At 56.7% G+C, this 12,968-nt stretch overlaps 2 protein-coding genes across 5 annotated transcripts in view; one reads left to right on the top strand and one right to left on the bottom strand.

Annotated features, from left to right (window-relative positions):
- Positions 1-12,968, top strand: part of CDK5 (cyclin dependent kinase 5) — a 228,042-nt gene that overhangs the window by 85,312 nt on the left and 129,762 nt on the right. The gene's annotated exons all lie outside the window — the stretch shown is intronic.
- AGAP3 (ArfGAP with GTPase domain, ankyrin repeat and PH domain 3) overlaps positions 1-12,968 on the bottom strand; it is a 152,345-nt gene that overhangs the window by 76,193 nt on the left and 63,184 nt on the right. For all 3 annotated transcript variants that reach the window (XM_075144483.1, XM_075144484.1, XM_075144482.1), the window contains exons 3-7: positions 12,293-12,380; positions 12,025-12,110; positions 11,543-11,684; positions 9,181-9,315; positions 1,177-1,304 (exon numbers count right to left, since the gene is read on the bottom strand). In XM_075144483.1, the coding sequence (XP_075000584.1) occupies positions 1,177-1,304; positions 9,181-9,315; positions 11,543-11,684; positions 12,025-12,110; positions 12,293-12,380 (579 nt within the window). The remainder of the gene's footprint in view (positions 1-1,176; positions 1,305-9,180; positions 9,316-11,542; positions 11,685-12,024; positions 12,111-12,292; positions 12,381-12,968) is intronic.

Genomic DNA, 12,968 nt, shown 5'->3' with positions numbered 1-12,968 from the left:
AAGGTTCAAAGACAATCCCCTTACGGAAAGAAGTGTCAGCAGAATTTGTTTTGCTAAACTTGCTTTGCATTTTCTTCAGCTTTACATGCTCCTCTGAATCCTTAGCTACCCTTTTCCTCAAAAACCATTTCAAGCACTGCTCACTGCTGAGGCAGCCGAGGGGTTCACAGCTGCTCCAGCTACGCCATCTCCCCTCTTTCATAACCCCAGTTGCTACGCCTGCTGCTCCGCAGTCTGACAGCACCGCGCCAGACAGACAGACTTCCTGAAGTCCTTGCTACAGATGCTGTGATTTCGTATGCCAGGTGCTTCAGAGCCGGAATCTGTTGGCTCGACCGCCCCTGAGGCGCAGCAGAGCCCAGGACCTCACCTGCCCCATCGGAGAGCCAGCTCAGCACTTGTGTGGGTGCTGGAAACTGCAGCAAAGCCCTGATGCGATTAGGCGGCTGCCCAAGGGATCTCCTTCACCAGCCGCTCACCACGGCAGCCTGCTTTGGTTTCTGACCTGCCCCTCCTGCATCAGCTCTGCTTCTCCAGAGCCACAGAACAAACACCTCCGGCTTCACCATCCTCCCGGCACGGAGACCTTGGCAGTCCTGCCAAGCTAACGCTGTGCCAGAAGAACAGCACAGAGCCCTTCCTCTGGCAGAGGGGAGAACCTCCTCCTCCTCTGTGCTACGCCTTCAATTTGTCACTGAATTCGCCCCTCCACAAATACATCCCCTTGGAAGCCCACCTGTATCTGCACGGAAGACCATCAGCTTCCCGCTTCCAGGCGGAGCAGGACCGCGGGCAGCTGTGTCCACCCAGGCTTGCCTGCCTGGCCGGGGCAGCCAGACCGAGGCCCCTTTCACAGACCTTCTGCTCTGCCCAGGAGCTCCCCTGCAGATGGCTCACGGCTCTGCCGCCAGTGTCTGTAGAAGAACACCACAATCGTTGGAGAGGGTGAGCCAGACCCAACGGTTTAGACGTGAAGCTTGACCTCAGGGCAAGCATCAAGCTGTTCTGGGGTTCGGACAGAAGCTCCAGGGTGACAGCCACTCTGCTCTTTCCAAAAACTACTCCAGGGCTGTAGTGTGAGCCTAAAGCTAGGCTAAACGCGCTGTGTAGCGAGTGACCTGAGGGGGTGGGGAGAAGCATATGGGGTCCCTGGCTTTCCCTGTTCCCGTTTCCCACCTGGTTGATGTGAACAGAAGGAATGGAGGCCGCAGAGACAGACGAATGGCTGGGTGAATTGGGCAGGGACTTGCAGGGACCGATGGAAAGCTGCTGTTTCTTCCGTAGAGCCACCACCTTCTGAGCCACTGGAAGAAGGGAGAAAGGGACAGGGTCAGAGTCCAGAAAGCAACTTTCTCCACCCGCGGATTTCTGGAGGGCTTCAGTGAGACCCAAACCCTTCATCTGACTGATGCCAACATCTGGGGCTCCAACTACGCCACCCTGTATTAACAGGGAGGATTCCTGCAGAACACCCAACCTCGCAATCCCCATTGCCTGCTGCTGCCACGCAACCCAGCTGCAAGGGACAGTGTTTGCCTGCGGCTGTTCCAGCAGGCAGCAGGGCAGGCTTCCCGTGCTGGTCATGCTGAGTCCCTGAAGGCCACCCGCTCTCTTGGGTCTCACACGGAGCAGTGACTTGACGTGGACACCAAGGAGCCACCCAGAGCCCTGGGCTGCTGCAGAAGAATCCCTGGGCAGCCAGAGTCACTTCTTGGTCACCCCCTCACAGCAGCTACAAGAGCCAGTTACCGAACTGAATAGCCTGGGCAATGCCACCTCCGTCAGCCTGGGCCCCTGTGACCCTCACGGTCTCCAGATGTTCGAAAAACTAACGTGAGGAACAACTCTCCCAGTTCCTGTGACCTCACTGCCTGATGCCGACAGCCCAAAATTGCATTTCCACCTGCCCAATCTCCTACCTTTTCTGGAAATAAACATCGTGACCAAAGAGCATGACGGCAAACAAGCTGGGCTGTTGGGGACTTCAGGAGAACACATTGCCAATCCTTCTTTTCTCTTGCAGACTGGCCGGGTACCCCCACCATCACAGAAGGAGGAACCTTCCAGATAAACGCAACTGAAGGCATTGGGAACATCACACGTCCAATCCAGCAGGCCTTGTTCGTGCACCCTTGCAATAAAGGAGCTGCCACATTCTCTTCCAGAAGACAGAAGACGCCGCACCACACATGTGGTGTGACTGAACCCATTTGGAAAAGTCGGATGCTGACAGCAACTGCAAAATCCTGCCACCTCACAGCTGCAGTGCCATGTCCCATACAGAGACAGACAAAGGCTACTGGGCCACCGCTGCTGCCTGCTCGTCTGATAAAGCTGGGAGCCTGTCCAGGCTCCTAAGCTAAGTGTTAGTCCCATAAATAGCAGGAACTCCTCCTACGCCCAGCAAACAGGCCATACTAACCTACTGTTTTCCTGCTCTCCTCCCCTCCATCCTCTCCTCTGCCCGGCTTCATCCGCTGTTCACTGCGTAAACCACCTCTCCTTCAAACACTGGCCAGGCACGTTGCAAGCCCAGGCGCCCCAGCTCTGCAACACCCCAGAACCCCATGTGTTGGCTGCCCGGGAAAGGCAATGCTGCAGGGATGGGACGTGTCCTCTGCTGACCCCCCCGGACCCCGCAGGCTCTGGTGCACAACGGGATTCACCTAGGCAGGTCAAAACACAGCCCGGCTGACGCACCGCGTGGGGTTCGGCTGTCTCCACCGAGAAGACAGCCTGGGAGGAGACGTGGAAACTGGGCAGGTCTGACACAGGCGAAATTCAAACACCCGCATCAGAGGAGCGGTTAGGGAAGGAGGAACGGGGAGGTCACCCGGCAGAGAATAAGACGGGTAAGACCCTTTCTACCACGCGAGCCGGCGGGGCTCGTTCTTTGTGCTGCTAAAGTGATAATGAAAACTACCCGGCCAGAGCCCAGACCAGGCAGCTTCCCCCGCTCCGCTGAAGCACTGGCTTCAGGAGAGCAGCGCCCGTGTTCAGCAGCTGACGGCCTTCCCCCGGGCCCAGCCACGTCCCACAGACTCAGAGGGCAAGTTCATCAGCGCAAAGCAGAATCCCCACGACAGGACACACAGTGCCTAGGAAGCGTTTTCAGGGACGCCACGACAGGCAGAAAGCCACTTCACACAGCGACGACATCTGAGCACCCACAGCAGAAGTCGGACAGTTCCAGAAACCTTACGCAGAGCGGAGTCCAGACTAGGTCGGACATGGCAGGAGAAGGGAAGCCACAGAGAAAGCCCTTTCACCTTCCAGGGCAGAGGACTTTATGCCATCAGGACAGCTTCCCAGAGCTTCACTGGAGAAGGCAGATTCAAGGCAGGTGGGTTCTCAATATCCAGAATACAAGTAGGTCCCGTTTTAGAGGAAGAAGCAAGGTGAGAATGGTCTCTTGAAACAGGTGGGTTGAGAAGACCATCAGTGGGAAAAAGAGAGGAGGCCAGAAAAGGTTCAGAAGAACTCATCAGCAATTGCTGTCCTGCGCAAAGAGCCTGGCAAAGGCTCTGCCTTGTCACTCACACATTCGCGGTAACAAAGCAATCAATCATGAGGCCAGCAAGACCACACTGGTGGTGATAAAATCTCACCAACCCTTAACTGAGGCATCTTGAGGTAGCCTTCGTGTTTCTGCTTGCCAGGCAGCGGTTCCTCCACTTCTTGAACATCAGCCAGACTTTTTCAAGGATAATTCCTGTCATCCTCTAAGCCAGCATCTGGGATCATTTGCTTATCACGATTTCTTTGGTTGCGACAGGGAGCTCTGTGATGTATAACCAACAAGCCCTGCCTTGGCCACAGAACCTCTGTCCAGATACGTTGCTTGGCATTTGTTTGCCAAATGTCACATATGGTGCTCCTGTGCGTAATAGCACTTGAGCATCACACGGTACTTTAAAGCGTACCACAGCACTCTGTCCTAGACGTTCTGGAGAAACCCTCTACAGACACCACCAGGAATGGTCAGCTCTGGGAGGAGTACCTGGACAGAGAGGAGGTGAAGGTGATGGTGACGCACCAAGGACCCTACAGAAAACACCTCGGGGTGGGGTAGCACCTTATGGAGTTGCAGGGCTTGCACACCCCCCTGTGCACAAACTCTCGGCCTCTCTGTTGAAATGCTCCTGCCAAACCGTTCCTCAGAACCATCACTCACTGCCCTGGAAGACATGGCGATGCTGTCGATCACCCCGACGGCCAGGAACAAACCAACTCACACCCGGGCAGAAGGAAGGACACTTGCTGCCCAGCTGTCCCACTCAGGATGCAGAAACCCAAAAAACCCCCTAGGCAGGAGAACCAGAACCACCCCTGGGCTTTCAAGCTGAAGTCCAAGTCTGCAGCCCTGCAGCCGAGGAGGAACGATGGAGAGCAGCAATGCCACCAGCACGTCGGCAGCAGGTTCTGGCGGGCCACAGGGAAGGCTGCCTCGCACCGCGCCTGTCCTCTCTGATGCTCAGGGCCGGTGGGAGGAGAGGAGCGCTCACCCTGGACTTGCTGCAGAGGTGAAGCTAGGGAAGCCACCACAGCACCAGGCGGCATGGCTGCTGTCCCTCCTGTGCCCTTCCAGGGTCGGGCCTGGATCACTCTTCCTCTTCAGGAACAACGCCGAGAGAATCGCTGCCACGAGGCTCTCCGCAATTTGCTCTCTAACCTTTGCTTGGTACAGAAATATTCTGGCAATGAAGCCCAAGAGCTGAGGCACCCCCACACCGAGGGCTTCTTGCTACTGTCCTGGCATCCTCTAAACTCTAGGAGATTTCTGCACACAGCAGCTCTGTGAAGGCTCTTTTGAGAAGAAAGCTCTTTAACCATACCTCTCCAGAGCAAGAAGTCTGAAGGCACGTTCAGCACCAGCCCCCACCGCAGCGGGAGCTCTGCTGTGAGTGAGGGGACCGCACCGACCCACCCTCAGGCCGGGCTCACCCACGGTGAAGTTCTGAAACTGCCGGGCACTGGACACTGCAGCACCCAGCCCAGCCTGCGCCACTCTTCCTGCTCGTGCCAGGGTCATCTCCTCACGATACTTGAAGGGACAGGCAGACTGTCCCATCTTTCAACAGAAGCAGTGACTGTGACATCTGGTGCTGGAAGCAATTCGGAAAGGATGAAGAAGTGCAGTTCCCACTCAGCAAACGGCGTTTCCAGGGGGGCTTTTGCCAGACCACATGTGAGAAACCAGCAAGGAGAAAGTTACCCTTCTTCTGCACGCCATGCATCCTTTTCACAGTGACCTTCAGAGCCTGACTGCCTGGACAAAGCCTTCACCACTCCAAGGGATTCAACACGATTACAGTGACACACACTGTAACGTACGTGGTTTAGATGCCTGCACAACACAACCACAAACTTAGCTTCAGACCAAATACGCGGGAACTGCTCCAGGCATGGAGGAAGGGTCTCTGCTGCACCTGCCTGAGCAGGAAGGAGGGCACACAACAGTTGGAGCTTCTTGGAGAACCTCTCAACAGTAGGTGAACGTAGAGGTCCGAGGTTCTCCTTCTTGGAGCTTCCCCCATGCTCAGCAGCACCAGGTGCAGACCATGGGGCGTTTGCAGAAACAGCAGCTTGGGAAGGAAGAGGGCTAGCCTCAGCCTTCAAGTGAATACCGAGAGGCAGGATGGTCGCTCCCTCAAGCTGTCATGCTAGACCAGCACAACATTAACTTGCTGCCCAAAAAGGTCAGTGATTGCTTGTTGTTAGACAAGACAGTGGCATGGAAGGGCTCTCTGGGAGCTGAGGTGCAGCATACGCTCTGCACAGCATGGACAAGCAAGCAAACCTTTGCAGTGACAGCAAAGACCACCGCTTAGAGAAGTCTTCCTGTTTCTGCTGTGGAAAATCGACATCTTCCCCTGCCTGCATGGGGCAGGTTTACCACGATCTGGGCTGAGCAACTTGTGTGGGCGAAACCACATAAAGGTGAGGTCTGGCTGGCAACGGGATCGCCACGCGGGGCAAGCTCCTCACACAATCCACGACTGCCAGCGCTCCACCAGATCCCAAACCAGATGCATCAGGACCCACCAGCGCTCATTAGGAAAAGCCGCTTACCCACTCCGAAAATGCCTCATCCCGTCAAGTCAGCTTCATCCGAAACTGGATCTTGGGAGTGCCTGAATAGTTCTCAGGTGCCAGTGACGTCTGGGGCCGACGTGTGGGGCTCAGCTCTCCTCAGCTCCTCGCCAGCACCTCCTGCCCCGTTCCCTCCCCACAGCTGTGCTCAGGAGCCTGTGCGGTCCTGCAGTTGAGCAGGCAGGAGAGAGCACAGCGTACCTGAGATTTACCCCAGATCTCCTCTGCTCCATTTGCAACTCCAAATGATGACACTGCTTCCTCCAGAGCGCCGAGCCGTGCACTTGGCAAGGGCTCTGACGCCAGCAGAACGGCCCCGGCAGGCGTGCGGCACCGCGCGGCACACAGAGGCAGCCTACTGCAGGAAATACAGCACGGCAGAGGGAACTGCAGCAGCACAGGCAGCTCCTGCATACGCAGGCTCAAAGGCCCGAAGGACCTCTCCGTTTTCCAGGCTGACCTGTGTGTACTGCCAGCCATTAAACTTCACCCAGCCTGTACTGCACCAGTCATCTGCGTATGCGGTGCGTCTCTTCCGCAAAGGGACTTGGTCTGGGTTTGGAGAAAGTACAAGAGATGCAGAATACATCACTTCCCTATGCATTTTTTTCAACAGTTAATGAAAAGAGGGCTATTAATTAAAAAACTAAGGATTCTTTAAAATTTGAATTTGACTGGCTTTGGCTTCTAGCATTAACTCTCTGCTAGAGTCTTAGCATCTGTGATTTTCTACCCACGTAGACAGGTACGTAGATATTCTTATATTGTAATCAAGTCACCTCTCAGTCTTCTTTTTGATTTATTCAATGGATAATCTCTTTTACACTATCAGGTATTTTTTCCAGCCTTGGATTAATTTTTGTAGCTTTTTTTTTTTTATCTTCTCAGTTTCTCTGTGTCCTCTTGAAGTGCTGACACCCGAGTCTGACAGCGGTCCTCCTGCTGCCCTGTACGAAGGCAAATCTGTCTGGACTTCCACTCGGTGCTCCCCTGCTTACTCGCCGAGGGACAGCATCAGCCTCCCAGCAGGACGGCCCATGCTCCTCGTTCTGTACAGCACCAGCATTTGCCCAGATTGACATCAGTTGTGTACGAACAGTCTTCGATTACCACACTCCTTGGGGTCTTCTGGATTTCCTCAGCCTCACCGCTCCTCACGTGGACAAACCCGCTCCCTTGGCTCCCACCTGGCACACGCACAGGCCGTGAATAAACTGAGACAAGAGATGAAGCGCGGCACTTTGCAGGCGCTCACTCCTGAGCCTTCAAGCAGCAGCAGCTCGAGGGCTACACCGAGCTTGCTAAGCAGCGCTGGCACTAGAAGCTGAGTCCCAGTCTCACATGAGAGCTTTCGTCGCACACATCGCACTGCTTAAAGTTGAGTTGTCTACGCTCCCAGGGTCAACAAAGAGAAAAAATGACCCCAGAGCACAATTCATTCCATCTTGAGATAAAAAAAGATGAGAAGCAGCCTAACAGACAGCAGGCCCTAATCCCGCAGTGCCTTCTCCAGCCCCTTCCCAAACCCACCGGCTGCTGTTCCTCACGGCACTGTCCGTCAGAGAAGGGACGCAACTGAACAGATTTGGTGACACACAGTGCCAAACGCTCTCCAGAAGCCAGGATCCGCTGTGCTGTTGCTCTCCCCAGACTTGTTCTGCAAACCGCTGAGTTGGTTTAGCAGATCCTCCCCTTCCAGGTCTGCTGCAGTATCCTCAACCATTCCCAGCTGTTCCTTCCCACCATTCCTCCGTTACTCATGAGAAGGAGGAAGAAGGGGAGACCTGAAAGCAACCTGCCCGACAGGGTCGCACCCATTTCCCCAGGAACACCAAACCAGTGCAGAGGCTGCTGGACGCTGGGGGGTTCCCTGCCAGGGCCAGGTGGGACAGTTTGAAAGGTCGCTCTCTGGGCTGACTTCTCAGACCGTCTCAGAGCTGGACCAGCAGCAGGAGAGGGAAACATCTCTACATGCTTCTGCATAAGAAAAGCAGCACGGTGACTATGATCCTCAGCCCCGCGACAAGAGATTACTGGAAGATCACAGACTTACGCAGGGGGAGGAGGATCACCAGCTCCAGCTCAGAGGATGAAGGAGGCACTTGAAGCTGATGACAGGCTCGATCCTGTGCCTTGCCCTCAGCCTATCTTGCTTGCTGCAATGAACCAAGCTGGATTTTTGCCTTCAGGCAGTCCTGCTGCACTATTATTTCCAAACTTTCTTCCATATGCCTGTTCCACTTGCAAACACTGACAGCACAGCTCTCCTTCCCAAAAGCAACTCTGTCCTGCCCAGCCACTCAGCTCTGCACAGACCCTTCGTCACACATTGAACACAGATCCCCAGCTGCACTCCAGAAGACAAGGTAGAGAAAGGGGACAGGGGAATATGCAGTCCCACTACAGGGCAGGGTCCCAGTTTATTTAAGCAGACTGCAACCTCCTAGGACATGGTGTAGGTTCCCTCTTCCACCTACAGCATCGCTGTCACACAGACTCCTCTCCAAGTCGGAGCAGAAATGCTCTTCCACACACTGTTCCCATGAGGAGCAGCTGCCCCATCTAGCCGTGCAGTTGCTGTTCCCCTATCTCTAACACCCAAAGGTCCTGCTGTGCTTCCTCCTCTCCTCGACGAAAGCAATCAAAACCCTCTCTACAGCCTCACAAGTCCACTGCAGGCTCATATAGACTGCTGTGCTGCACAGGCCCACCAAGGGGATGCAACCGTCCCCTGCAGCCTCTCTGCTCTCTGGACAAGTGGCTACCCAGAGGACAGCCCCTGCAAGAAAGGCAGGAGAAGGGTGCTGCCCGGCCCTGCTCTGCGGTCCCTCATGCACCTCCACGTGCAGTTCACCTACATCCCACACACAGAGGAATCCTTCCACACACACAGCACGTCCTACTCCTTGGACCTGGTCTGCGTGCGTCAAGCAACGGCACGGCACGCGAACGTGTGTGCCTAACTCCCTCGGCCTCAGGGCAGCACACCGTTCTAACCAAAAGCCGGCGGTGTGGTAGTGTAACCCCCTCTCTGGGACAGCACTGCTGCCCTGCCTCGCCCGGACACCCTCCCCCAGCTGCAGTTACCATCCTGGAAGACTCTCTCCACGTTCAGTCCGTAGGTGGCACAGGTCTCATAGTACGTGCAGCGCTTCAAATCATTGGAAAGCTTCCGCGCCCGAGAATCGTCAATGACCCGGGGGTTCGTGGCGCTGATGGCATCTGGAAACCAAAGGGAGAGGAGGTTAAAAAGCAAGCGCCTGTGTCCCATCTATCCACAGGTCCCACGGCACGCTCCTGACCTCCCTCCCTCCCTTCACACACTGAGATACCCACCTTCATAGTACACCCCCTGTCCTACAAATGCCTTAGATTACAGTCCCATGTTTGTAGAAAAATGGGTTTGTTAAAAGTACCGTTTTTTAAATGAACCTCATTCAACTCTCCTAACCATCCAGCCACCGACGTTTCTGAAGACAGAGGGCAGAAACCAGCGGGAGGTGTGGCTGGCAAGGCAAGGCAGCCTGGATGTTAGGAACGGGACACACCACCACAATTTCACACAACCACGTCGTGAACAGTGCAGCTGTTGAAGACAACAGGACACTCGGTGACAGAGTGCTGGGGGCAAAGGTGTAAACAGCCTGACCTCAGGTCCAACTACAGCCTCATCTGCATGAGGGTGCACGGTGTTTACATGCGTCAGAAATGACTAACGTTGCCATCGGTCAACGTGCCATTGGTCATGGCTGCTGTAACAAGCGAGTGCACTCATCTGCAAGTCCACCTCAGCTGCAGAGTAAAATGGATTTGCCACTCTCGATCATTTTAGGTCTCATGGCCATACCCTACAGATTGAAAGAATCGAAAGGGAGAAACCATCCTCAGTTAACTGGGAAAGACAGATCTGCTAGGATGCACTCACAGTTGAGGTCTTAGTGGACAACACTAAGAAATAGGCTTAATTTGTATCCCAGATGGCTGCTAAGCGCTCGCATGTTTGGGAAAAACGACCTTTCCAAGAGGAACCTGATTCCTTGAAGACATACCAGGGACAAGCAGGGGCTGCAAATGAACCCTCTCAGGAGTCGTCGAAGGAGGACTGGGACTCACACTGTAAAGAAGTCCCCCTCAAACTCTCCAGTGGGTTGCTTAGTGTGACTGTACCAAGACTGTGACCTCACCTGGCTCTAAGTCTGGGACAGCGATGATCACCGACCGCTCTGCCATATCACTCTTTCCCACTCCTGAGCTTCCACAGCACATGCCTGCAACCCCAGCCCAGTCCTGAACCAAGATCACCCAGTCCTAACATTAATTCCACAGTCTTTAAATATCAAAAGTTTAATAACTTTGTTCAGCGCTTAATCTGGGGTCCAGAGCAGACACCCCTGCAACTCCCCTTCCACCGTCACCGCCTGTCTTCCCAACCTCAGGGTTTCTTCTTCACCAGAAGAGCACTGCTCAGGAGCCGGATCCTGCCAAAACCTTTTTCCCTCGCATCCTCCGTCCCCTGCTCCTGCTCCCTGCTGTCACCCTTACATCCAGACAACTTCTGCAGGCCCAGGCTCCCTCCTGCCCGTGCTTTACCATCTACAGGCAGGAAGGACACTCGTTTCGGAGGAGCGGAGCTCAGACACCTGCAGCAATGCCCTCCTTGCTGCCCCTCCCTGCCTCCTGGGCACCCGCCGCAAGCCTTTCGGAGGCCAGGCTGCCTCCGAGGCACGCTGCGCAAGGCAGGAATCCCGGTCAAGGGCTGCCCTCTCTCCCGGCAGCCCCTCTCCATCGGCAGCTCCTTGCCCAGGCGTGTCTGGGGTGCCCAGCTGGGGCCCCAGGCACTGCGTCTCCTGTCTCCGCTGGCAGCCTCAGCTGCAGTTTCCTGACAGTTCCCTTACGGCCTCCGTCCCAGCCCCAGCTGCCTCCAGTCCAGCCCTGCGGGGGAGAGGGGAGGGAGGGCAGTTCTGGGTTGCTGTTGCTCTTCCCCACATCCACGTGCGCTGGCAGCACCTCAGGGGAGACGGTGCTCCCCAGCTCAGACCTCATCTCGGGGTGCTGAAGGCAAGCTGCCATCCCCCCAAACCTTCCCTGCTGCAGCTCGTCCCAGAGGATGAAGGGCAACGCACCAGCCGAAAACCCTCCCACGCCCAGGCCCTGACTCCTGCCTGGGCCCAGCTGCTGCAGGCAACGCCAGCAGGTTTGGGCATTTCAAAGAGGAAAGCGGCTCCGTGAAGTCAGGCAGCTCTCCGCAGGAAAGCTGAGATGGTCCAAGAAGGAATTACTCAGTAATCCAGGGCTCTAGACCAGGGCCTCAGAGTAACCGTCCCGCGTGCGGCTTCCAGACTGGCATCTCCCAGCGCACTGCAGAGCAGGCACCCCGCGCTCTCGTCACCACTGCTCCTGAGCGAGGCAGGGAGGATGTGGGGAGGAAACCCGGCTGCCCCGCTCTCACCCTGCGTGCCCACCAGCACCATCGGCACCTCCGCTGTGTTCCGGTAGCTGCAGAGCCGCAGGTAGTAGTTGTAGACTGTCTGGAAGCTGATCTCGTCCTCCAGGCTGAAGACAAACACCACAGCATCGACCCAGGCAGCAAACTGAGGGAGACACACCAGCCATTACAGCCCAGACAAGCGTCCCGGAGCCCGGGCCCAGAGCCGCCAGCCAGGGCAGGCGCACTGCAGGTGCCTGGGGAGCTGCCGCCGGGTTCAGCTCAGCGCACGCCCCGGGCCCTGCGGCTCAAGCTCCCCAGCACCGCGGGGAGGCCCTGGGGCCAACAGTCACCATAGGGGTAGCCCCTCCGCAGGCCCTGCAGCCCTCGGGCTCGCCCACGACCAGGCTCCCAAGAGGCAGCCGGGCAGGCCCCTCCCCAGGAGCCCTCCAATCCCTCCGGCAGGACAGGGTGGGAAGGGACCGCGGGGGGTACGGGTCTCCCACCTGGAGTTCGGGGGGGCCCCCTTCATCTCGAATCAGCAGCAAGTAACTCTGACCGTCCACTACGATCTCCTTCTTAAATCGGCCACCTTGGGAAGAAAGCAAAGCAGCAGGTGAAGTGAGGCCGGGGAGCAAGGAGAGGGAAACCCCTAACGAAGGCCGGGGGGGCTGCGGAGCCCTGCGGCAGCGGCAGATGAGGTGCAGAGACGGAGGTCAGGGAGAGGAGTGAGGACCCAGACCACTCCCCAGGCGCCCTGGAAACCAGCCTTACCCTCGGGAGACTCCTCCTGCACGTAGGTGCCGGTCAGGTAGCGGTGCACGAGGGCCGACTTGCCGCTGGACAGGTTCCCCACGATGCCCTGAAACAGAGGCGTGCGTCACCCACCGCCTGCGTGCCCAGCACGCCTCCCTCTACACCCCCGCGAGGCGAGACCGCCAGCAACCGGGCGCGTGCCAATGACGGGCAGAGTCGGTCATGAGAGGGCACAGGGGATGGCACAACCCAGCTGGCAGTCAGTGAGAAGCCTGGGGGCATTAACCGGTCTCAGTCGGGCAGAGAGCAGCAGGTACTGGGGCGCAGCCACCCAGACGGGGGGTGGTGAGGACCCTCGTCCTCCCCCAAACAGGCGCAGCCCCATCAGTGCCACATTAGCTCTTCCCACAGCCCTCCTGCTCCTTGGGGGAACGCTTGCCCTCCCAAGCCACAGCCAACTCTGAACGAAAAAACCCTCTTCTCCCAGTCCACACATCCCAAATTTTGGAGCATTACAGCTCTGGACAGCACCTGCCAGGAGGAGAACGAGCACAGCGACCGGCCACGTGTTCAGGACAGCTGCTGCTTCCGATACCAGCAGCGAGGCACAGCGCTTGCTCCTCGCTGCGGCAGTGACGCTGCTGTAGCAGAGTGCCCGCTTCCCGCTGGAGCTGGCTGCGCTGCCTACACAGAA

The sequence above is a fragment of the Calonectris borealis genome, chromosome 2 (assembly GCF_964195595.1).
Source record: "Calonectris borealis chromosome 2, bCalBor7.hap1.2, whole genome shotgun sequence".
Lineage (NCBI taxonomy): Eukaryota > Metazoa > Chordata > Aves > Procellariiformes > Procellariidae > Calonectris > Calonectris borealis.
This window is presented reverse-complemented; position numbering and strand designations above follow the sequence as displayed.